General features: G+C 62.0%; 1 protein-coding gene across 4 annotated transcripts; it reads right to left on the bottom strand.

Annotated features, from left to right (window-relative positions):
* Positions 1–1,273: 1,273 nt before the first annotated feature.
* EPPK1 (epiplakin 1) lies at positions 1,274–21,475 on the bottom strand. Of its 4 annotated transcripts, XM_085574036.1 has the most exons (3): positions 19,243–19,685; positions 18,202–18,238; positions 1,274–16,603 (listed from the first exon to the last, which is right to left on the bottom strand). In XM_085574036.1, exon 3 carries the CDS (start codon positions 16,566–16,568, stop codon positions 3,945–3,947), a length of 12,624 nt encoding a protein of 4,207 aa, XP_085430162.1. In that variant the 5' UTR covers positions 16,569–16,603; positions 18,202–18,238; positions 19,243–19,685; the 3' UTR covers positions 1,274–3,944. The 4 variants fall into 4 exon arrangements, with proteins under 4 accessions (XP_085430162.1, XP_077637706.2, XP_085430161.1 ...); XM_077781580.2 differs by lacking the exons at positions 18,202–18,238; positions 19,243–19,685 and adding an exon at positions 21,245–21,475; XM_085574035.1 differs by lacking the exon at positions 18,202–18,238.
* Positions 21,476–22,969: the final 1,494 nt, after the last annotated feature.

The following is a 22,969-nucleotide window of genomic DNA, read 5'->3' as shown; positions in this document are numbered from 1 at the left end:
TCCGACAGTTTGGTCCGACACCTGGGAGACACCGGGAAGCGGAGAAATCCAGCGGCACCCGGTGTGCCCGTGGCCGGCCCGAGCCGCGGTGTGGAGCCCGAGCGCCGGCATTCCCGGGAGCGGGCTGGGGCAGCGGCAGCGACCCGGGAGCGGCCGGGCAGGGCTGGACCCGAGGGGCACCGGGACCCCGGCAGGGCTGGACCCGGGGGGCACCGGGACCCCGGCAGGGCTGGACCCGGGGGGCACCGGGACCCCGGCAGGGCTGGACCCGGGGGGCACCGGGACCCCGGCAGGGCTGGACCCGGGGGGAACGGCCCTTGGGCAGGGCTGGACCCGGGGGGCACTGGGACCCCGGCAGGGCTGGACCCGGGGGGAACGGCCCTTGGGCAGGGCTGGACCCGGGGGGAACGGCCCCTGGGCAGGGCTGGACCCAGGGGGAACGGCCCTTGGGCAGGGCTGGACCCGAGGGGCACCGGGACCCCCGGCAGGGCTGGACCCGGGGGGCACTGGGACCCCGGCAGGGCTGGACCCGAGGGGCACCGGGACCCCGGCAGGGCTGGACCCGGGGGGAACGGCGCCTGGGCAAGGCTGGACCCTCGGCAGGGTTTTATCCTCAGCAGGGTTTTATCCTCGGCAATGTGGGACCCTCGGCAGGGTGGGACCCTCGGGGGAACATCCCTTTGGAATTGCGGGACCCTCGGAAGGATTTTATCCTTGGCACTGTGGGACCCTCGGCAGGGTTTTATCCTCAGCAATGTGGGGGATCCTCACCAGGGTGGGAACCCCGGCAGCATGGGACCCTCGGCAGGGTGGGACCCTCGGCAGGGTTGGTGTCTAAACACTGTGGGACCCCCGGCAGGGTTTTATCCTCGGCAGGGTTGGTGTCTTGGAAGTGTGGGACCCTGGACAGGGTGGGACCCTGGGCAGGGTGGGATTCTCGGCAGGATTTTATCCTCGGCATGGTTTTATCCTCGGCAATGTGGGACCCTCGGCAGGGTGGGACCCTAGCAGGATTTTATCCTCAGCAGGATTTTATTCTCGGCACTGTGGGACCCTCGGCAGGGCCGGACCCCCGGCGCCGCTGCTGTCACCTGCTCGGCAGGTACCGCCGGCCGCCGCCCCTGCTCCGCCTCTTCCTCCGCAGCTCCGGCGCCTCCGGAGGAAAGAATAACAAAAATGTTCCCAGGAAAGAATAACAAAAATGTTCCCTTTCAAAAACCACACGGAGCCAGCCCATCCCCGCGCCCAGGGGACGGGCACGGGCAGACACGGACACGGACAAAAATGCTCTTTATTCTGGCTGGGAGGGATTGCACAACTCTGATCTCTGTGGGAAAGGGACTATCAAGTATCCTCTGCCCTGCCTCGTTGTTCCTGGGAAAAAGGGATCGGCCAGGCTTTTCCTGGTGTTCAGAGCACCTGGCCTGTGGCAGGGTCCGGGAGGAAAATAATCTGGGGGTGCTGGGGTGGTGCCAGAGCTGCAGGGATGGTGTCAGGGTCACTGGGGTGGTGCCAGGAGTGCGCCACAGTTGCACCCTTCCCAGGGAACTTCTTTACCATTTGGCTTCCTGGCAGCCGAGTTTCCCTTGGCAGCTCTGGAGCACAGCAAGGGGAAGGATCACGCTGAAGATCTGGCCCAGGTTGCCTCCAGCCACACTCCTGTTGTCCCCTGAGGCATATTGGGACACAGGTATGGTCAGAGTTCTGCTCATTCAGTGCCTGCTCCAGGGGTCCCCAAGCCCTGGAGCTTCTCAGAGCCTCAGCTGGGAATGGGGTACATCTCCAGAGCTCTCCTTGGGCACTGGAGGATGTGCAGGCCTCACTGGAGCTGGTTCTGCCCAGCTGGCTGAAGATGGAGCTTCACTGTCCTTCTCTGAGGGTCAGGGTCAGCCATCCATGCCACCTCCGTTCCCAGGACGCAGGTGACAGGTGACAGGTGCTGGCAGAATGTCCTGCTGAGAGCAGACAGGGCAAACCTTGCCCCAGAGATCATCACCTGATAACTGATAACACCCCATGAGGTGGCTGCTCTGCCTGGGCTGGCTGAGCCTGTGTTCCCCCAGCTCAGCCGCCTGCCACCTGCTCCGCCCACGGGGCCACCAACACGTTCAGGAGGACAGTGTCACACACATGGCCACTGTGGTCACAGCAGATGTGGGCAGTGGCCTCTGGAGACTGCAGACCTGTGCCAGCTCATTGTGCTTGGCCGAGCAGTCCCAAACTGTGCCCACGAGGGCTGAACATGGAGCAGAGGCAGATGTACCTCTGCCAGGAGCTCAGGAGTCATGGAGTCATGGAGTGGCTTGGGAGGGAAGGGAATTTAAAGATCATCCAGTTCCAACCTCCAGTGTCACGGGCAGAAACACCTTCTGCTAGCCCAGGCTGCTCCAAGCCCCATCCAGCCTGGCCTTGGACACTGCCAGGGGTCCAGGGGCAGCCACAGCCACTCTGGGCACCCTGTGCCAGGGCCTGCCCACCCTCACAGGGAGGAATCCCTTCCCAATACCCAAGAATCCAGGAGGTGCTCTGGAACATGGGGTTTGCTGTGCTGTGGAGAGCTGGGGCACACGATATTCCAACTACATCCCCACCAAAAGGGTCCCCAGCAGGTCAGCTTTGGGCTGCAGGGAGGGGGAGAGCTGAGTCCTGTCCTGTGTCTCAGCAGGGCCTTTGGTTCTTGTGTTTCCCACTTTCAGCTTCACCAGCAGCTGATCCTCAAACGCGCCCCTGGGCACAGAGGGGCTGTGGGTTGGGTTGGGTAAGGTGGGGTTATGAAATCCCAGACTCACAGAATCCCAGGATGGGTCAGGCTGGAAGGAGCCATTGTGGGGGTCCTCAGGAAGGGTCATCACAGACCACACGGCACATTAATTTGTTCCATCAATTTCCGAGCCCCTGTAATTCTCTGGGTCCCACAGCAGGTTACAGTGAGGAGTCCCACACCTCCTCTACGCTTGTTCCCAGGTATCAGCTGTACAAGCTAGTGGCCAGAAGTCCATTTTCCAGGACATTACCAGGTTAATTGAGGCAATCACCCCAAGGCAGCACATTTAGGGACGGTAAGTTTCCTTCCATTAAACAGCAGTAGAATTATTCATCCCTGAACTGCATGGAAGAGTGGCTCCAGGGCTGTTCCTCTCCTGTGGCATGTGGCTGAGTCAGCTCAGGACACAGGAGGGCAAAAGGAGCAGGAGGGAACGGAGACTCCCCTGGGGATGGATGGACTGAAAGCACAGCACAGCCACGTCCTCTCCCAGCTCCTGAGAGGATCCATCCCCACAGAGCCTTCACGGGGGAAGGGAAAGCAAAGAGACAGACCAAACCACTCTGGGATGGGGCTGTTTGTGCTCCAGACACCCCCGGAAAGGCAGGACAGGCTGAGGCACGGAGAGCAAACACAGATTATGTGTTCCACGCCAGTGACACCCAACGCAAACCTGGCATCCTGCCCACACAGAAATCTGCTCTCCACACTGTCCTGACTTGAAAACTTGCAACCCAAATATTGTCCTGCAAATCTTCTGGGGAAAACAGCAGGCATATGCGGAAAAAAAAGGACAGAGAATAAAAATACCACTCACAGCAACACCCATACGGAAAAAAGACCCACAATAAAACCTGCGTGAGAAAAAGGAGGATGACACACTTCACCAAAATGCCCTGAGATAACCCAGGTTGCCTCCTCTGTTCCTGAAAGGCGACCAAGGAAAGATGAACAAAGCAATGCAAGAACACTGCTCGGGGGAGGCACTTCAAAGCTGCACCTGATCTGGGTGGGTGGTGATAAAGAAAAGAGATCATGAAGGAAATTCCCTCACTGGGATCATAAACGGTAAAAAAATATTTAGAAAAAGAAAGACAAACAGCAGCAGCAAAAAAATTATTCACAATAGTAACATTCTTCCCCAAGGATAAAACAAGGAAAAAATAAAATGGTTTGGCACTTATTTCTGAAAAACTTGGAAGAAATACAGCCCCGTCTCCGGGTCGGGCACGCAGCGGCGCAGCAGCTGCAGGTACGTCAGGTTCTCGTGGGTGTTGGGGTCGAAGAAGCCCTTGGTGTCGTCGCCGGGGTCGGAGAGGATCTGGTTCATCTCCTGGTCAAAGTAGCCACGCTTGTAGGCCACCTCCACGGGGACGCGGTGGCTGTGCACGGGGTCGATGATGCCGCCGGTGGCGATCTGGGCCTCGAGCAGGCGGATGCCGTGATCCCTGACGATCAGCTCCTTCTTCATGGCCTGGAACAGGGAGATCTTGTCGCCCGTGTAGGGGTCGGAGTAGCCCGTCACGGCCCGCTCTGCCGACAGCAGCTTCTCGTGCAGCTCGCTGCCCACCAGCCCAGAGGACACAGCCTCGTCCACAGAGAGCTTCTGGTTCTTGACGGGGTCCACCAGGAAGCCGGTGGCCGCCTGCGCCTCCAGCAGCACCAGCGCCGTGCCCTGCCTCAGGATGCCCTTCCACATGGCCTGGTAGATGCTCATCTTCTCCATCTTGCCCGGGTGGTCCTTGGAGGGCACCAGCACGCCGGCAATGACGCCCGTGCCGTCCAGGTAGCGCTTGACCGAGGCCATTTGCGTCACCTCCTGCACCGTCCTGGCGCCCTGCACCAGGTCGGCCAGCGTGCCCGTGTCGATGATGCCCGAGTCCAGCAGGTCCGAGGCGCTCACCTGCCTCCTGAGGCCCGTGAATTTCACGCTGCTGCTGCGCTGCGCCGCCTCCTCCACCAGGAGGGTGAGCAGCGCGGCCAGCTCGGCCAGCGCCAGGCTCCCGGCCCGCAACTGCCCCAGCAGCTCCTGACGCTTCACCTCTGACACGAGCTTGGAGAACAGGAGCTCCCACAGGGACACCTTCCTGCCGTGGAAGCCTCCAGCCGAGACCTCGACCGTGTGGGACTTGAGGGAACGCTCCAGCTCCAGCTCCAGCTCCAGCTTCTGTTCCTGCTCCTTCTGGGAGTTTGTGGCACTGCCGTTCTGGGTGGGTTCGGGCAGGACCTCCCTTTCTGGGGACTTGGGGGCCCCGTTATCTCCATGGCCCTGGGCCTCAGCCCTGGTGACGATGGCCGTGAGGATGTCGATCATCTCTGCAATGGTGACTGTCCCTGCCTTGTACCGGCGCAGGAGGTCCTGGCGCCGGTGGTCGGGGACGTAGCGGGAGAAGAGGAGCTCCCAGACGGTGACGCTCTGGCCCTGGAAGAGCCCCACAGGCAGCGTGGTGCGGGCGGCCTGCAGGGCTTTGCGGGCGTCCTCGTTCAGCTGGTAGAGCACGGAGCCCTTGTCCATCAGCTGCAGCATGAGCAGCCCCGTCTCCGGGTCGGGCACGCAGCGGCGCAGCAGCTGCAGGTACGTCAGGTTCTCGTGGGTGTTGGGGTCGAAGAAGCCCTTGGTGTCGTCGCCGGGGTCGGAGAGGATCTGGTTCATCTCCTGGTCAAAGTAGCCACGCTTGTAGGCCACCTCCACGGGGACGCGGTGGCTGTGCACGGGGTCGATGATGCCGCCGGTGGCGATCTGGGCCTCGAGCAGGCGGATGCCGTGATCCCTGACGATCAGCTCCTTCTTCATGGCCTGGAACAGGGAGATCTTGTCGCCCGTGTAGGGGTCGGAGTAGCCCGTCACGGCCCGCTCTGCCGACAGCAGCTTCTCGTGCAGCTCGCTGCCCACCAGCCCAGAGGACACAGCCTCGTCCACAGAGAGCTTCTGGTTCTTGACGGGGTCCACCAGGAAGCCGGTGGCCGCCTGCGCCTCCAGCAGCACCAGCGCCGTGCCCTGCCTCAGGATGCCCTTCCACATGGCCTGGTAGATGCTCATCTTCTCCATCTTGCCCGGGTGGTCCTTGGAGGGCACCAGCACGCCGGCAATGACGCCCGTGCCGTCCAGGTAGCGCTTGACCGAGGCCATTTGCGTCACCTCCTGCACCGTCCTGGCGCCCTGCACCAGGTCGGCCAGCGTGCCCGTGTCGATGATGCCCGAGTCCAGCAGGTCCGAGGCGCTCACCTGCCTCCTGAGGCCCGTGAATTTCACGCTGCTGCTGCGCTGCGCCGCCTCCTCCACCAGGAGGGTGAGCAGCGCGGCCAGCTCGGCCAGCGCCAGGCTCCCGGCCCGCAACCGCCCCAGCAGCTCCTGACGCTTCACCTCTGACACGAGCTTGGAGAACAGGAGCTCCCACAGGGACACCTTCCTGCCGTGGAAGCCTCCAGCCGAGACCTCGACCGTGTGGGACTTGAGGGACCGCTCCAGCTCCAGCTCCAGCTCCAGCTTCTGTTCCTGCTCCTTCTGGGAGTTTGTGGCACTGCCGTTCTGGGTGGGTTCGGGCAGGACCTCCCTTTCTGGGGACTTGGGGGCCCCGTTATCTCCATGGCCCTGGGCCTCAGCCCTGGTGACGATGGCCGTGAGGATGTCGATCATCTCTGCAATGGTGACTGTCCCTGCCTTGTACCGGCGCAGGAGGTCCTGGCGCCGGTGGTCGGGGACGTAGCGGGAGAAGAGGAGCTCCCAGACGGTGACGCTCTGGCCCTGGAAGAGCCCCACAGGCAGCGTGGTGCGGGCGGCCTGCAGGGCTTTGCGGGCGTCCTCGTTCAGCTGGTAGAGCACGGAGCCCTTGTCCATCAGCTGCAGCATGAGCAGCCCCGTCTCCGGGTCGGGCACGCAGCGGCGCAGCAGCTGCAGGTACGTCAGGTTCTCGTGGGTGTTGGGGTCGAAGAAGCCCTTGGTGTCGTCGCCGGGGTCGGAGAGGATCTGGTTCATCTCCTGGTCAAAGTAGCCACGCTTGTAGGCCACCTCCACGGGGACGCGGTGGCTGTGCACGGGGTCGATGATGCCGCCGGTGGCGATCTGGGCCTCGAGCAGGCGGATGCCGTGATCCCTGACGATCAGCTCCTTCTTCATGGCCTGGAACAGGGAGATCTTGTCGCCCGTGTAGGGGTCGGAGTAGCCCGTCACGGCCCGCTCTGCCGACAGCAGCTTCTCGTGCAGCTCGCTGCCCACCAGCCCAGAGGACACAGCCTCGTCCACAGAGAGCTTCTGGTTCTTGACGGGGTCCACCAGGAAGCCGGTGGCCGCCTGCGCCTCCAGCAGCACCAGCGCCGTGCCCTGCCTCAGGATGCCCTTCCACATGGCCTGGTAGATGCTCATCTTCTCCATCTTGCCCGGGTGGTCCTTGGAGGGCACCAGCACGCCGGCAATGACGCCCGTGCCGTCCAGGTAGCGCTTGACCGAGGCCATTTGTGTCACCTCCTGCACCGTCCTGGCGCCCTGCACCAGGTCGGCCAGCGTGCCCGTGTCGATGATGCCCGAGTCCAGCAGGTCCGAGGCGCTCACCTGCCTCCTGAGGCCCGTGAATTTCACGCTGCTGCTGCGCTGCGCCGCCTCCTCCACCAGGAGGGTGAGCAGCGCGGCCAGCTCGGCCAGCGCCAGGCTCCCGGCCCGCAACTGCCCCAGCAGCTCCTGACGCTTCACCTCTGACACGAGCTTGGAGAACAGGAGCTCCCACAGGGACACCTTCCTGCCGTGGAAGCCTCCAGCCGAGACCTCGACCGTGTGGGACTTGAGGGAACGCTCCAGCTCCAGCTCCAGCTCCAGCTTCTGTTCCTGCTCCTTCTGGGAGTTTGTGGCACTGCCGTTCTGGGTGGGTTCGGGCAGGACCTCCCTTTCTGGGGACTTGGGGGCCCCGTTATCTCCATGGCCCTGGGCCTCAGCCCTGGTGACGATGGCCGTGAGGATGTCGATCATCTCTGCAATGGTGACTGTCCCTGCCTTGTACCGGCGCAGGAGGTCCTGGCGCCGGTGGTCGGGGACGTAGCGGGAGAAGAGGAGCTCCCAGACGGTGACGCTCTGGCCCTGGAAGAGCCCCACAGGCAGCGTGGTGCGGGCGGCCTGCAGGGCTTTGCGGGCGTCCTCGTTCAGCTGGTAGAGCACGGAGCCCTTGTCCATCAGCTGCAGCATGAGCAGCCCCGTCTCCGGGTCGGGCACGCAGCGGCGCAGCAGCTGCAGGTACGTCAGGTTCTCGTGGGTGTTGGGGTCGAAGAAGCCCTTGGTGTCGTCGCCGGGGTCGGAGAGGATCTGGTTCATCTCCTGGTCAAAGTAGCCACGCTTGTAGGCCACCTCCACGGGGACGCGGTGGCTGTGCACGGGGTCGATGATGCCGCCGGTGGCGATCTGGGCCTCGAGCAGGCGGATGCCGTGATCCCTGACGATCAGCTCCTTCTTCATGGCCTGGAACAGGGAGATCTTGTCGCCCGTGTAGGGGTCGGAGTAGCCCGTCACGGCCCGCTCTGCCGACAGCAGCTTCTCGTGCAGCTCGCTGCCCACCAGCCCAGAGGACACAGCCTCGTCCACAGAGAGCTTCTGGTTCTTGACGGGGTCCACCAGGAAGCCGGTGGCCGCCTGCGCCTCCAGCAGCACCAGCGCCGTGCCCTGCCTCAGGATGCCCTTCCACATGGCCTGGTAGATGCTCATCTTCTCCATCTTGCCCGGGTGGTCCTTGGAGGGCACCAGCACGCCGGCAATGACGCCCGTGCCGTCCAGGTAGCGCTTGACCGAGGCCATTTGCGTCACCTCCTGCACCGTCCTGGCACCCTGCACCAGGTCGGCCAGCGTGCCCGTGTCGATGATGCCCGAGTCCAGCAGGTCCGAGGCGCTCACCTGCCTCCTGAGGCCCGTGAATTTCACGCTGCTGCTGCGCTGCGCCGCCTCCTCCACCAGGAGGGTGAGCAGCGCAGCCAGCTCGGCCAGCGCCAGGCTCCCGGCCCGCAACCGCCCCAGCAGCTCCTGACGCTTCACCTCTGACACGAGCTTGGAGAACAGGAGCTCCCACAGGGACACCTTCCTGCCGTGGAAGCCTCCAGCCGAGACCTCGACCGTGTGGGACTTGAGGGACCGCTCCAGCTCCAGCTCCTGCTCCAGCTTCTGTTCCTGCTCCTTCTGGGAGTTTGTGGCACTGCCGTTCTGGGTGGGTTCGGGCAGGACCTCCCTTTCTGGGGACTTGGGGGCCCCGTTATCTCCATGGCCCTGGGCCTCAGCCCTGGTGACGATGGCCGTGAGGATGTCGATCATCTCTGCAATGGTGACTGTCCCTGCCTTGTACCGGCGCAGGAGGTCCTGGCGCCGGTGGTCGGGGACGTAGCGGGAGAAGAGGAGCTCCCAGACGGTGACGCTCTGGCCCTGGAAGAGCCCCACAGGCAGCGTGGTGCGGGCGGCCTGCAGGGCTTTGCGGGCGTCCTCGTTCAGCTGGTAGAGCACGGAGCCCTTGTCCATCAGCTGCAGCATGAGCAGCCCCGTCTCCGGGTCGGGCACGCAGCGGCGCAGCAGCTGCAGGTACGTCAGGTTCTCGTGGGTGTTGGGGTCGAAGAAGCCCTTGGTGTCGTCGCCGGGGTCGGAGAGGATCTGGTTCATCTCCTGGTCAAAGTAGCCACGCTTGTAGGCCACCTCCACGGGGACGCGGTGGCTGTGCACGGGGTCGATGATGCCGCCGGTGGCGATCTGGGCCTCAAGCAGGCGGATGCCGTGATCCCTGACGATCAGCTCCTGCGTCATGGCCTGGAACAAGGACATCTTTTGTCCCGTGTAGGGGTGGGTGTAGCCCGTCACAGCTCTCTCGGCGCTTAGAAGTTTGTTTTTCAGTTCACTCCCCACCAGCCCAGAGGACACAGCCTCGTCCACAGAGAGCTTCTGGTTCTTCACCGGGTCAATGATGAAGCCGGTGGCCGCCTGTGCCTCCAGCAGCACCAGCGCCGTGCCCTGCCTCAGGATGCCCTTCCACATGGCCTGGTAGATGCTCATCTTCTCCTTTTTTCCTGGCGGGGCCTTGGAGGGCACCAGCACACCAGCAATGCTTCCAGTTCCCTCCAGGTACCTCCTCACACTGTCCATTTTTGCTATTTCTTGTGCCGTCTCCTTTCCTTCCTGGAGTTTTTCTATTGTTTCCTCTGTAATTATTTGTGCACTGAGCAGTTCTGATGCCGTAATTTGTTGTCGGAGTCCCTGGAACCAGACATCACTTCTGTCCTCTTCTTTTTCCCTAATGATCTTTAGTATTGTCTCAATGATGCCTTGCACAATGTGCTGGGACTCCGCTTTGTATTTTTTCACCAGTTCTTTTCTTTTCTCCTCTGTGATGTACTCGGAGCAGAGAAGCTCCCACAACGATAATACTTGTCCCTTGTATTTTCCCACAGGCACCTGTACCTCTGTGCACAACAGGGCATTTTTCGTTTGCTCATCGATGTAGAAATAGTCGCCTTCCTTTTCCAGGACCTGCAGCAGGTACAAGCCGCTCTCCCTGTCTTTGGCACACCTCTGCAGGAGCTGGCTGTAGCTGATCTTCTCGTGAGTGTTTGGATCTTTGAAGCCTTTGCTACCGTGATCTGGATCCGAAAGCAGGAGGAACATGTCCTCGTCCAGGTGCCCACGTTTGTAGGCCACCTCCACGGGCAGGCGGTGGTCATGCCAGGGGTCGATGATGCCACCAGTGGCAAGCTGGGCCTCGAGCAGGCGGATGCCGCGATCCCTGGCTATTACCTTGTGTCTTACAGCCTGGAAGAGAGATATTTTACTTCCTGTTTGAGGATCTGTGTATCCCGTCACGGCTTTCTCTGCTGACAGCAGCTGCTCGCGCAGCTCGCTGCCCACCAGCCCAGAGGACACAGCCTCGTCCACAGAGAGCCTCTGGTTGTTCCGGGGGTCAAGGAGGAAGCCGGTGGCCGCCTGCGCCTCCAGCAGCCCCAGCGCACACTGCTCAGTGAGGAGACCTTCCTTCAGTGCCTGGTAGATGCTCATCACCTCTTTCCTCAACGGGAGGAGAACCCCAGCGATGCACCCAGTGCCGTCCAGGTACCTTTGGATGGTGTCCCTCTTTGTGAGGCTGGCAAGTGTGAGACTCCCATCATGCAGCTGATCCAGAGTTTTCTTGTCAATGATCTCAGAGTTGAACAATTCTGATACCGACACCTCCCCCCGCAGTCCTTTGATCTTGAGGGCTTCTCCTCTTCGCTCTGTGTCCTCAATGATTTTTAAGATGAGGGATATCAGCTCTTCCAGCACTAGGGTTTTGCTTTTGTACTGCATCACTAGCTCTTTCCTTTTCTGCTCTGAGATGTAGTGAGAGCAGAGGACTTCCCAGACGGAAACGGTTTGGTCCTTAAACTTTCCAACTTTCACTTGAAGGGGCTTGGAGCGCAAAGCCTGTTTTGTGGACTCATCGATGTAGAAGTACTTTCCTCCCTCCTTTACAACCTGCAGCATGTACAACCCAGTCTCTGGGTCTTGGACACATCTCTCCAGGAGCTGCATATATGTCAGGTTCTCGTGGGTGTTGGGGTCGAAGAAGCCCTTGGTGTCATCGCCGGGGTCGGAGAGGATCTGGTTCATCTCCTGGTCAAAGTAGCCACGCTTGTAGGCCACCTCCACGGGGACGCGGTGGCTGTGCACGGGGTCGATGATGCCGCCGGTGGCGATCTGGGCCTCGAGCAGGCGGATGCCGTGGCTCTTCACAATCAGCCCTTGGTTCATGGCCTCAAACAGGGACATTGGGGCTTTGGTGTAGGGGTCAGTGTAGCCCGTCACGGCTCTCTCCGCACAGAGCAGCTTTTCAAAAATCTCCCCTCCAATCAGACCCACCTCTAACGCCTCCTCCACTGAAAACTTCTTGTTTTTCTCAGGATCGATGATGTAGCCAGTGGCTGCCTGCGCCTCCAGCAGCACCAGGGCGGTCCCTGGCCTCAGGATGCCCTTCCACATGGCCTGGTAGATGCTCATCTTCTCATTGCTTGGCTGGATAAGGACCCCTGCTATGAAATTGCTGCCCTCCAGGTACCTGCGGACAGACTCCATTTCAGTCACTTCTTTGACTGTTTTCTTCCCCTGGTTGAGATCATCGAGGGTTTTTTTGTCGATCAGCTGGGACTGGAAGAGGTCACTGGCAGACACTCTTTTCCGCAGGCCCTTGAATACAAATTTCTTGCCCCGTGCCTCAGTCTCTTGGATGATTGTGGTGATAATTGTTGTGATTTCCTGCAGCACTTCAGCCTTCTCATCTTTGTACTTTTGCACCAACTCTCTTCTCTTGCTGTCTGAGAAGTATTCGGAGTTGAGGAGGTCCCAGACAGACACGGTCTGTCCTTTGAACCGCCCCACGTTGACACAAACAGTCACAGATTTCAGCACCTTCATGGTCTGCTCATCCACACAGAACATTGCGTTTTCTGACAGAGGGAGGAGCCACAGACCCGACTCGGCCTCACGAATGCACCGGTCCTTCAGCTGCTGGTAGGTCACATTCTCCTTCGTGTTTGGGTCAAAAAAGGTCTTGGTGCAGTCATCCAGCTGCGAGAGGGTTTGGTTCAGGTCCTCGTCGAAGAAGCCATACCTGCAGGCAGCCTGGAGCGGCAGGTGGAGGTGGTGGATGGGATCAACGACCCCTCCCGTGGCCAGCTGGGCCTCCAGCAAGGGCACGGCCTCTGCCAGGGGGATGAGCTCCTTCCTGAGCGCTTGGCACAGGGAGATGGAGCCCCCGGTGTAGGGGTCTGTGTAGCCCGTCACAGCCCTCTCAGCCAGAAGGAGTTTCTCACTAAGCTCCTCTCCAACAACAGCCGCTCTCACGGCGTCCCTCACACTGAGCCTCCGGTTTGTGGCAGGGTCAGTCAGGTATCCTGTGGCTGCCTGAGCCTCGAGCAGCCTCAGAGCAACCCCAGGGAGGAGGAGATTGTTTTTCATGGCATCATAGATGCTCATCTTCTGTTTGGATGCCTCTATGAAGATCCCAGCTATGCTGCCCGTGCCCTTCAAGTACCTCTGTACACTCTCCATTGCAGCCACTTCTTCAGCAGTTCTGACACCCTGAGCCAGTTCTTCAAAAGTCTTCTCAGAAATTATGCCCGTGTCCAGCAGCCAGACCACAGGGACACTGCCCCTCAGGCCTTCCAGGGAGATTTGGGTCCTGGCTTTCATCTCCATCTCCCCCACCAGCCTGAGCACAAGAGCCACCAGCTGCTCCAGCGACAGCTCCTTCGACCGGAACTTCTCCACGAAGTCGCTTCTCTGTTCCTCGGTGAAATACCCCGAGTGCACGAGCTCCCAGAGGGAGACTCCTTTTTCCTTCACCATGGTTTCCTTGAAAATCCGTTGGATTTGCTCATCGGTGTAGGCAGGAGCAGCTGTCTGTGCCAGAGGCAGCAAGTGGAAGCCGGAGACGTCGTCCTTCTGGCAGTGCTGGATGAGCTCGGCATAGGTCACACTCTCTTTGCTGTCTGGGAGGCAGAAGACTCTGTGGTCATCACTGGGCTTGGAAAGGGCCTTGCTTGTATCCTCATCCAGGCAGCCTCGCTGTTGGGCTGACTCGAGGGGGATGTGGTGGCCACACGTTGGGTCAATGATGCCTCCTGTGGCCATCTGCACCTCCATGAGCTGCATGGCCTGCTTATCTGCGATCAGGCCCTTCTTCATCGCCTGGAAAAGGGGGATCTTCTTGCCCGTGAAAGGGTCTTTATAGCCCGTCACAGCCCCTTCCGCCTGCTGCAGCTTCTCGTGGACGTCTGGCCCAATGACTCCCTCCTTGACGGCCTCATCCACACAGAGTTTCTGGTTGTTCACTGGGTCAATAATGAAGCCCGTGGCAGCCTGGGCCTCCAGCAGGGGCAGGGCCACTCCTGGCACCACAATGTTCTGCTTCATGGCCTCATAAATGCTCATCCTCTGGTTGGATGGCTGGAGCACAATGCCCCCAATGCTGCCCGAGCCATAGAGGTACTTCCTGACAGAGTCCATGTGCAGGACTTGTTCTGGGGTGACGGATCCCTCCAGCACCTGCTCCAACAGGGCCCTGTCGATGACACCAGTTTCCATCAGGTGATAAGCGCTGACATTGCCTCTTATGGCCGGGAACTTGATGGGGGCCCATTTCTTCATCTCCTCCTCCAGCATGAGCCGGATTTGCTCCAGGCTGAGCTTCTTCAGCTGGAAGTGGTTGAAAATCTCCCGGCGCCTCCCCTCGCTGAAGTACTCTGAGTTCAGCAGGTCCCACACAGAGACCTTCTCTCCCCGCAAGCGCCCAAACCTGACGGGCAGCCAGGAGCTCCTGAACACCTGCCTGGTGGCCTCATCGATGAACTGCCGCTTCCTGCTGTTCAGAGGGAGGAGGCAGAGCCCGGTGGAGGGCTCGGTGATGCATTTCTCCTTCAGCTGCAGGTACGTCAGGTTCTCGTGGGTGTTGGGGTCGAAGAAGCCCTTGGTGTCGTCACTGGGGTCAGAGAGGATTAAATTCATCTTCTTGTCAAAGTAGCCTCGTTTGTAGGCCACCTCCACTGGGATGCGGTGGCTGTTGACAGGGTCAATGATGCCACCGGTGGCGATCTGGGCCTCGAGCAGGCGGATGCCGTGATCCCTGACGATCAGATCCTTCTGCATGGCCTGGAACAGGGAGATCTTAGCCCCTGAGTAAGGATCTCGGTAGCCAGTGACAGATTTCTCCGCAGCCAGCAGTTTGTCGTAAACGTCCGGGCCAATGACGTTTGCCCGTAAAGCCTCATCCACGGAATACCTCTTGTTGGCAGCTGGGTCAATGACGAACCCTGTGGCAGCCTGTGCCTCCAGGAGAATCAGAGACGTTCCCGGCCTGAGAAGTCCCTTCCGCTTTGCCTGGTAGATGCTGATCTTCTCCTGGGAGTCGGGGAGCAGCAGCCCACCGATGCTTCCTGTGCCCTGCAGGTACTTCCTGACAGTGTCCATGCTGACCACTTCTTTGGCCGAAGTTTCTCCTTCCTTGAGTTTCTTGAACAAGTCTTTGTTGATAATTTCTGAGCTCAGGAGCTGGTCAGCCGTCACCTGGTCTCTCAGACCCTTGAAGGTGACATTAGCAGTGGCAGCCTTTTCCTCAATGGCGGCTCTGATGGCCTCTTCCAGTCCTGGCAGGGAGAGCATTCCTGCCAGGAACTGCTGAGCCAGCACAGCTCTTTGCTCACCCTGGATGTAGTCAGAGAAGAGCAGTTTCCACAGGGACACTGACTTGCCCTTGAATTTCCCCACAGCAACAGGTACCTGTGTGTTTTCCAGCTCTGTCTGGGTCTTGTGGTCAAAGAAGCCCTTGAGTGTCCCCTGGGGCCCTTTGCCTCCATCCCCGGCGAGCGGCAGCAGCAGGAGCCCCGTGCTGGCATCGGTGACACAGCGCTGCAGCAGCTCTGTGTAGCTCAGCTTCTCCTTGGAGCCGGGGTCGAAGAACCCCTTCACATCGTCAGGGGGGCTGGAGAGGAGCTCTCGGGTGGCCTCGTCCAGGTACCCCCACTCGCAGGCTGTCTCCATGGGGACACGGAGGTGCCTGCCTGGGGCGATGACACCCCCCGTGGCCCCCTGAGCCTCCAGAAGGCAAAGGCCATGATCCCTGGGAACAAAGCCCTTCCTGATGGCTTGGAACAGGGAGAGCATTTCTCCAGTGGACGGGTCCCTGTATCCAGTGACGGCTTTCTCAGCTGAAGACAGCTTCTCGTAAAGCTCTGGGCCAACGAGACCAACCCTGACAGCCTCATCCACTGAGTAGATTTTGTTCTTTAGGGGGTCTGTCAGGCTGCCGGTGGAGGCCTGGACTTGCAGGAGCATGAGAGCAGCACCAGGCACGAGGAGATGCTCCCTCAGTGCCTGGTAAAGGCTCTTCTGCTCCCCGGAAGGCAGAACGACACCAGCCACGCTCCTCATCCCACGCAGGAAGTGCTGAACAATGTCATTCTCTGCCACCTCCTGGGCAGAGATTCTTCCCTCCTCGAGGCCTCTGAACACCTCAGAGCTGATGATGCCAGAGTCCATCAGGTCCCTGCTGCTCACCCTCCTCCCTCCCAGCCCCGGGAATGTGATTTGCAGTGGCAAGAGGAGGAAGCCTGAGGCTGGATCCACAACACACCTCTTCCTCAGCTCTGAGTAAGTGACCTTCTCCATAGTGTTGGGCTCAAGGAACACCTTGCTGTCCTCATTGCCGGGGTCAGAGGCGAGCTGGCTCATCTCTTCATCCAAATATCCCTTCTCACAGGCCACATCTGCCGGGAGCCGGCCGCCGGTGGCCGGGTCGATGACACCTCCGGTTGCCATCTGGGCCTGGAGCAGGCGAATGCCCTGCTCCCTCCCCACCAGCTCCTTCTGGATCGCCTGGTAGAGGGAGATTTTCTCTTCTGTGTAGGGGTCCACAAAGCCAGTAGCAGCTCTGTCAGCTGCGAGCAGCCTCTCCTTCAGCTCCAGCCCCACCAGCCCCGTCCGCACGGCTTCTGCCACGGGGACACGACGGCTCCTCAGCGGGTCAGAGATGGAGCCTGTGGCTGCCTGGGCCTCGAGGAGGCAGAGGGCCGAATCCAGGCTCAGCAGATGCTCTCTGGTGGCCTCATAGAAGCTCATTATCCTCTTTGAAGCCTCTATGTACACGCCTGCAATGCTGCCAGCTGTCTCCGAGGGCTCCCCGGGAGCATTCGGCCCCGCATCCCTGCCAGCTGCTTTTTGCTGTTTGCACAGCATCGCGTCCTGGCACAAGTGGTTTGTCCCTGACACATCTTCCCCGGGAGAGCTGGGAACAGCGTGGCCATTCACTGCTGGTTTGCTCTCCATCCTCCTGCTGCACGCCTCTCACGGCTCTCAGGACTCTGCAGAGAGAGGGAAAGCTCAGTGTGAAACCAACTTCATGGTTTGCATGTCAAATACAGGGAAATCAGAAACATAAATATGCTCAGGCAGGAGGAAGTGACAGCCAGAGGCTGAGCATGTCCAAACCTGGTGTGCCATCCTGAGGGATCTGACCAAACTCAAGGAGTCAGTGGATGAGAAGCCACATGCCCTGGCCACATGCACCGCAACCCCCAAACTCCCTGTGCCCTGGGCTGATCCCCCAGCGCAGGCAGAAGGAAAGGAGGGAGGAATTCTGCCCCTGTGCTCAGGTGAGACCCCCACCTGCAGAGCTGCATGAGCTGCTGGAGAGAGCCCAGAGGAGGCCCCGGAGCTGCTCCAGGGCTGGAGCCCCTCTGGAGCCAGGCTGGAAGAGCTGGGGGTGCTCACCTGGAGAGGAAAAGGCTCCAGGGAGAGCTCAGAGGCCCTTGCAGGGCCTGAAGGGGCTCCAGGAGAGCTGGGAAGTACAAGGGACAAGGGGCTGGAGTGACAGGCAAGGGTGAATGGCTCCCCACTGCCAGAGGGCAGGGCTGGATGGCATTTTGGGAAGAAATCCTTCTCTGTGAGGGTAGTTTGGCCCTGGCACAGGGTGCCCAGAGAAGCTGTGGCTGCCCCTGGATCCCTGGAAGTTTTTCAGGCCAGGCTGGATGGGGCTTGGAAGGTCCCATGGAAGGTGTCCCTGCTCATGTCACAGGGTGGGACTGGATGGGCTTTGAGGTACATCTGCACCCAAACCATTCCATGATTCTGTGATTCTGGAGGTGCTGGCATGCAGGTCCATGTGCTCCCACACGGCTGCTGCACAATCCCCCCCCCCCCCCCCCGTCCTTCACTGTCCCCCCCTTGTCACCCTGTCCAAGCAATGCGAGGAAGGCAGAGGCTCCATCTCAGTGTGCAGTGGCCACCAGGCCACCTCCAGGGCTACCTCAGGGTGAGATTGCACCTGGTCCAAACCTGCCCTCCTGCTTGCAAAGCTGTGGGATGCACTTATGTCAGTGACTGAAAGAGTTCATGCCTCAAACACTGCTATAAAACTGTGCTCGTGATGCCCACCCCTCCCTAAAAAATGCTTGACTGGAACTTCGGACTGAAAGTGGAACTGCTGAGATTAGATAAAGGGAAACCCATTCCTGGGGGAGAAGTAAACAAGTAAACAAGGAAAAGAATGTGAGCCAAACCCAGCAGCTGTGCTAGGAATCATCTCTGGCTTGCTGTGGGGCGGGCGAGGCCGCAGCCCACAGACCCCTTTGCTGGGAGCAGGTTTGCACAGATTCCCCCCGGCCAAGGTGGGGCGGGAAGTTTCGGGTGTGTTGTCACCTCTGCTCAGGGGCACTGAACCCTTCCTCCCTTACACAAACTGGCCGTGGAACCCCAGCCCGGGGAAGGCCACATCCCTGGACATTCACAGCAGAGGCAGCTGAGGGGTGCCTTCCTCCATCAAAGACCCTCGAAGTGCCCCCAGAGTCACTCCTGAAGCCTTGCACCACAGGACTGCACACGACAAACCCGGAGTCTGTTGTAGGGGACAATGGCAAACCCCAGGGCAGGTTTCCTACCTGGCCTGAGCGCATTAACCCACCTGTGCTTTCCAGGGGGGCCTTCACCACCAAGACCAGCTGGAGGGGCGATCAACAGAGCATCATTGGAATCCACAGATGGTGATGTTTTCTTTATTCTCTGTCACCCTCTTTTCTAGTTTCTATTTCTTTCCCCCCGCCCCTCTCTCTCGCGTGTTTACTGTCAGATAAAACCCGTACTATTGACTTTGGCATCGTTTGCACCCTAATTCGGGCAGAGGCATTCCTAATAACCTTAATAACTGGATCCTGACCGCTTGGACCTGCCCCCCCCCGGCAGGCTGGAGGGTGCCCGTGGTGGAGCACGGGCGTGCCGAGCTCTGCGGGCTGCGGTCAGCCACGGCCTCCGGGCTGTGGCCGCGGCACACGGCGGCACCGGAGCCTCCCTGCCCGCAGCCTCCGCAGCGTCGGTGCCAGCACCCTGCGGGAGGACGTCCTGCAGCGGCAGGCGGGGGGCTGGAGCAGCCTGGAGGAGCGGGAGGGCAGGTGGGATGGCTGGTTCCCTCGTGAACGCCATCCCCCAGGGCAGAGCCCCAGCCCCGGTGCCGAGCGGGGGCTCTCCGGGCTGGACTGGCCCCACAGCGGCGGGTGAGGCCACGGGCCAAGCGCCAGGTGCTGTGGGGGACCAAGGAGCCGCGCCTGCCCGAGCTCCTGCAGCCGAGCAGGGCGGTCACGGTGCTGCCCACCGGGACCGCTGGAGCCGGCTGCAAGGACACAGCCGAGGCAGGGCTGCCTCGAGGTACCCACCACACAGAACCCCAGGGTTCTGTGCCACACTGACCCCCCCGCAGAGGTCACCTCAAATGGGGACAGCGTGGAGCAGCTCTCATCGCCTGGAGCTCATCTCCTCCCCGCTCCACCCGTGTAAACAAGTGCGGGCAAAAAAGCGAAAAAGCACCCTGAAGGTGCCGGCGGGTGCTGCGCCCGGGCTCTGCCCATCCCAGGAGCAGCCTCTCCAGCGGGGCTCCGTGCACCCTGCTTCGTCCCCACGTGTCCCTCCGCTCACTCCGTGCCCCTCGGCCACGCCAGCGCCTTTTCCTTACGCGTGCTCCTCTGTCCCAGGCGTGCTCTGGGCTCGCTGCCCGGCCCGGGGAAAGGTCTCGACAGGAGCCGGCTCCCTCCGCCCGGTGATGTCAGCGCGGCTCGGATCTGCCCAGGCAATGCTGTTTGTGTTTGCAGGATCAGGATCGCGCCCGGCTCCGGCGCCAAGAGGTGGGGACGGCCGGGAGGCCCCGGGGCTGCGCCGGCCTCGGGAAGGACCGGAGAGGGCAGGAGGACTCGGGGGTCTCTGCCTGCGGGGAAGGGGGGCCCTGCGAGGCGGAGTGAGGGGTCCAGCTGCTGGCTGAGAGCCGGGACGGCTGCTGCGTCCTGCGCTGCGGGCTGGCAGCCAGGGGCTTCCCCACCTCCTCTGTCCCACGGGCTCGCCCCGGCCGCCCACGCCCACTCGGGCATCCCTGTGCCACGCTCATGCCAAACACCTGCGGGGCTGGCAGCACCTCCCCCCGGCTCTGCCCGCCCCGTTCCTGCGGCTGGGAAAGCTGCGGCCGGCCCCGCAGCCCTCCCCTGGCAGAGCGATGCCGGGCTGGATGGCACCGGCTGTGCTGCTTGGAAGGAGCCGTGACCCAAGTCACGGTGGCAGCGCCGGTGCGGCTCCGGTGTCTGGAGAGCCCCCGGCAGGTCGCCGCACGCCCCAGAGCTGAGGCGGCCGCGGACACCGGCACCGGTGCGGCTCCAGCATCCGGACAGCCCCAGGCAGGTCCCCACACGTTCCAGAACCGAACTGGCCACCGGCACCGGAGTGCAGATGGAATCTGGGCCACTGGGATGGGAGTGCCACCCAAACCTGTGGAAGCTGGAGAGCCTGGGGAACCAAAGGGCCGGGGTGCTGCCCCCCGCCCCTCCCCGGGCAGGGGGAGGCGGGGGGCGCGCAGCAGGGGAAGGGCTCCGCTCCCTTTCGTCAAAAGGCGCCAGCCCCATCGGAAACTTTGAGTAACCGACTCTGCCGACGAAGGCAGGGAGATTCCTGGCAGAGGTGTTGGCACCTGCCACCCTCCCTCGGGCCACGGTCTCTCCCCGACGCGGGCAGCGCTCCCTGGCAGCCGCAACCGCTGCTCCGTGGTTTTCGCTCTCGGCTGCGCCAGGGAAAGCGCTGGCACCGGTGTGAGCCGCGGCCCCCGCACCCACGGGAGCCCCCTCACACCCACGGAGTCCCCGCGGGACAATCCGCACGTCTGCACCCGCGGGGAGCACCCGGAGACCGGCACCGGCTGGGGAGGAGGGGCTGCCGGGGGCCCCGGGGAGGGACCGGGAGAAGGGACAGGTTTTACTGGCGGAGTGCGGGACACGGTGTCGGGAGAGGGTGGCGGAGGAGTTGTTTTCTGGGACAGGGACTGCAGAGCGCTGGGAGAGGCTGGGGCTGGGGGTGGGAGCTTGGCGGGGCCGGGGAGCGCCTGCAGGGTGGGGTCTGTGGGGCAGGCTGGGGCAGGGAGAGCACTAGGGACTTTTCTGGGGCAGTGACGGAAGGTGATGGGAACAGGGAGAGCAGCCGGGGCGCGTTTTGGGGGGCCCTGCTCTGAGCGGGCTGGGGGCAGCTCAGCACCCGTTCCCGGGCAGTGCTGCCTACACGGCCGCCCTGGCACAGGGTCCTACCCACAGAGACAACCCCACCTCACCGGGTACCGTGGGAGGGTGCTGCCAGCCCGCCTGCCCTGTCCCACTACGCGCCCTCTCCTCAGCACCCGCCGAACCCGCTCGTGCCATCGGAGCCTCGAGGCACAACGGGCTTTTTCCTGGAGCCATCACCTCCTGTCCTGCTCCTGGGACGTGCAGGGCTCAGGGACCGCCATCCTCCCACCGTGCCCCAGGGTAGTGCCCAGGGTGCCACAGCCCCGTGCGGCTGCTGCCCTGCGCCCGCGGTCCCATCCCGGCACCGGGAGCGCTGCCGCATTCCTGCCATTCCGGGGATCGCGGGAGCGCCTCCGTGCCCCGCAGCCCCGGCACGGCCCGCAGTGCCCAGCCGGGGCTCTCTCCGCCCGGATCTCCTACCTGTGCACGGCGCTCGCACCACGGGCTCCCCTGGCAGGTGCCTGGCGTTCCACGGCTTTGCCGCTGCTTCCTGCCCGGGACCAGAGCACGTTTAAAACCTGGCCCTTCCCCGCCCCTGGGGATGACACACCGGCCCAGCCCTTGCAGAAACTCGCGGGCCAGCCCTCCCCACGGCTCCCTCTGGGAGCTGGGGTCCCTCCTTGCAGGGGTTCACTGGTCCCAATACGGCTGCGGTGCAGGAGGTGGCCCCATCCTGGTGGTCCCCATCCTCTGCAGAGGAGGTGAGAGCGAAGGGCAGAGACCTTCCACCCCAGGGTCAGCACTGCCTCCGTGCCCAGCAGCTCCTCATCCTTCTCTCCATCATCCCCTGAACCCTTTCTGCTGCCTGCAGTGCCCCTGTGCCTCGTTGCAGGGCTGGAGCCCAGGCTGCAGGTGCAGGGCTGGTGGAACCCCAGTGTAGGCCAAGCCCTGGCACCACAGCAGATGGGGTAGAGAGGGGGACCCTTCCCTGCTCCCCCCAGTCTTGCCCACGCCCCTGTATGCGCATAAAGCCTGAATTGCCCAAAACATGCCCAAACCATCCTGTTGCTGCTTGAGTCACCCAAACATCCCTGCCCTGCCTCCGTCACCAGCTCCACACCCTCTCTCCAGACCCTGCAGCCAGCCCCACAAGCTGCTCCCGCTGCCCCCTGAGCACCCTGAACCCCCTCCCCAGTGTCACATGTGCTCGGTTGGCCCTGTAAGAGCAGCGGGTACCTCACAGGGCGATGAGGCCTCTGTGGCCACTGGGGCAGGGGGGCTGTGCCACAGTCTCCTTGGCTACCACCCTGCAGGGCGAGGTGCTGCGGGAAGGATGCGGCACTTGGGCAAGATGTTTACGGTGCGTGGGAGTGTGTTGTCTGGAGAGGTGCCGGTATCCAGGCACGGGCTGGCTGCTGAGCCCACGGGCACGGGCCAGCGGGCACAAAGCCCTGGCGCCCGCCGTGGGTGCGGACAGTCCTGGCACCGGTGGTGCACCCCGGTGGAAGGACATTGCCATTGGAATGGCAAACACCTGGGCAGGGTGGCCTTCCTGTGCCTGCTGTTTGGGCAGTCACACTGGTGGTCCAGAAGGGCAGAGGAACCTGGGCAGGGTCACCTGGAACATCCAGAACTGCAGATCTCAGACAGGCACTGGCTGGCACAATGCCCTGGACTCGTGGGGCGATGTCTGAACAGGGGCAGCTCCAGTGGGGCCAGTGAGAGGGCCAGGGGCCGCAGCTCCAGTGGGGCCAGTGAGAGGGCCAGGGGCTGCATCCTCCCTGGCAGGGGGGTGGCTGCAGTACCCAGAATCACAGAACAATGCCATCCCCGCTCCTGCAGGGATGGCAGCTGTGTCCCAGAAACCGGCACCAGTTTCTGGCAGCTGCCCGGGCGTCGGCGGAGGTGTCGCTCACGGGAGGCACTAAGAGCCTTAATCCATCGGCAAACAGGGATGAGCACTCAATGACACCACAGAGGACTCGGTGCCAGCCCCACAGAACTTCCTGCTGCGTCTCGGCAGCTCCTGTGAACCACGCTGGAAGTTCAGAGAGTCTCGGGGCTGCAGTGGCACCAGGCATGGGCATGGTGGCCAGTGACCGGACGGTGGGCACGGCCGATGGGGGCACGGCCGATGTGGGCACGGCCGATGGGGGCATGGCCGATGGGGGCACGGCCTCCTTGCCAGGCTGCTGGGACAGGTGG

The sequence above is a fragment of the Lonchura striata genome, chromosome 2 (genome assembly GCF_050655825.1).
Source record: "Lonchura striata isolate lonStrDom1 chromosome 2, ASM5065582v1, whole genome shotgun sequence".
Taxonomy (NCBI): Eukaryota; Metazoa; Chordata; class Aves; order Passeriformes; family Estrildidae; genus Lonchura; species Lonchura striata.
Note: the sequence above shows the minus strand (reverse complement) of the source record. Positions and strands in the feature narration are given on the sequence as shown.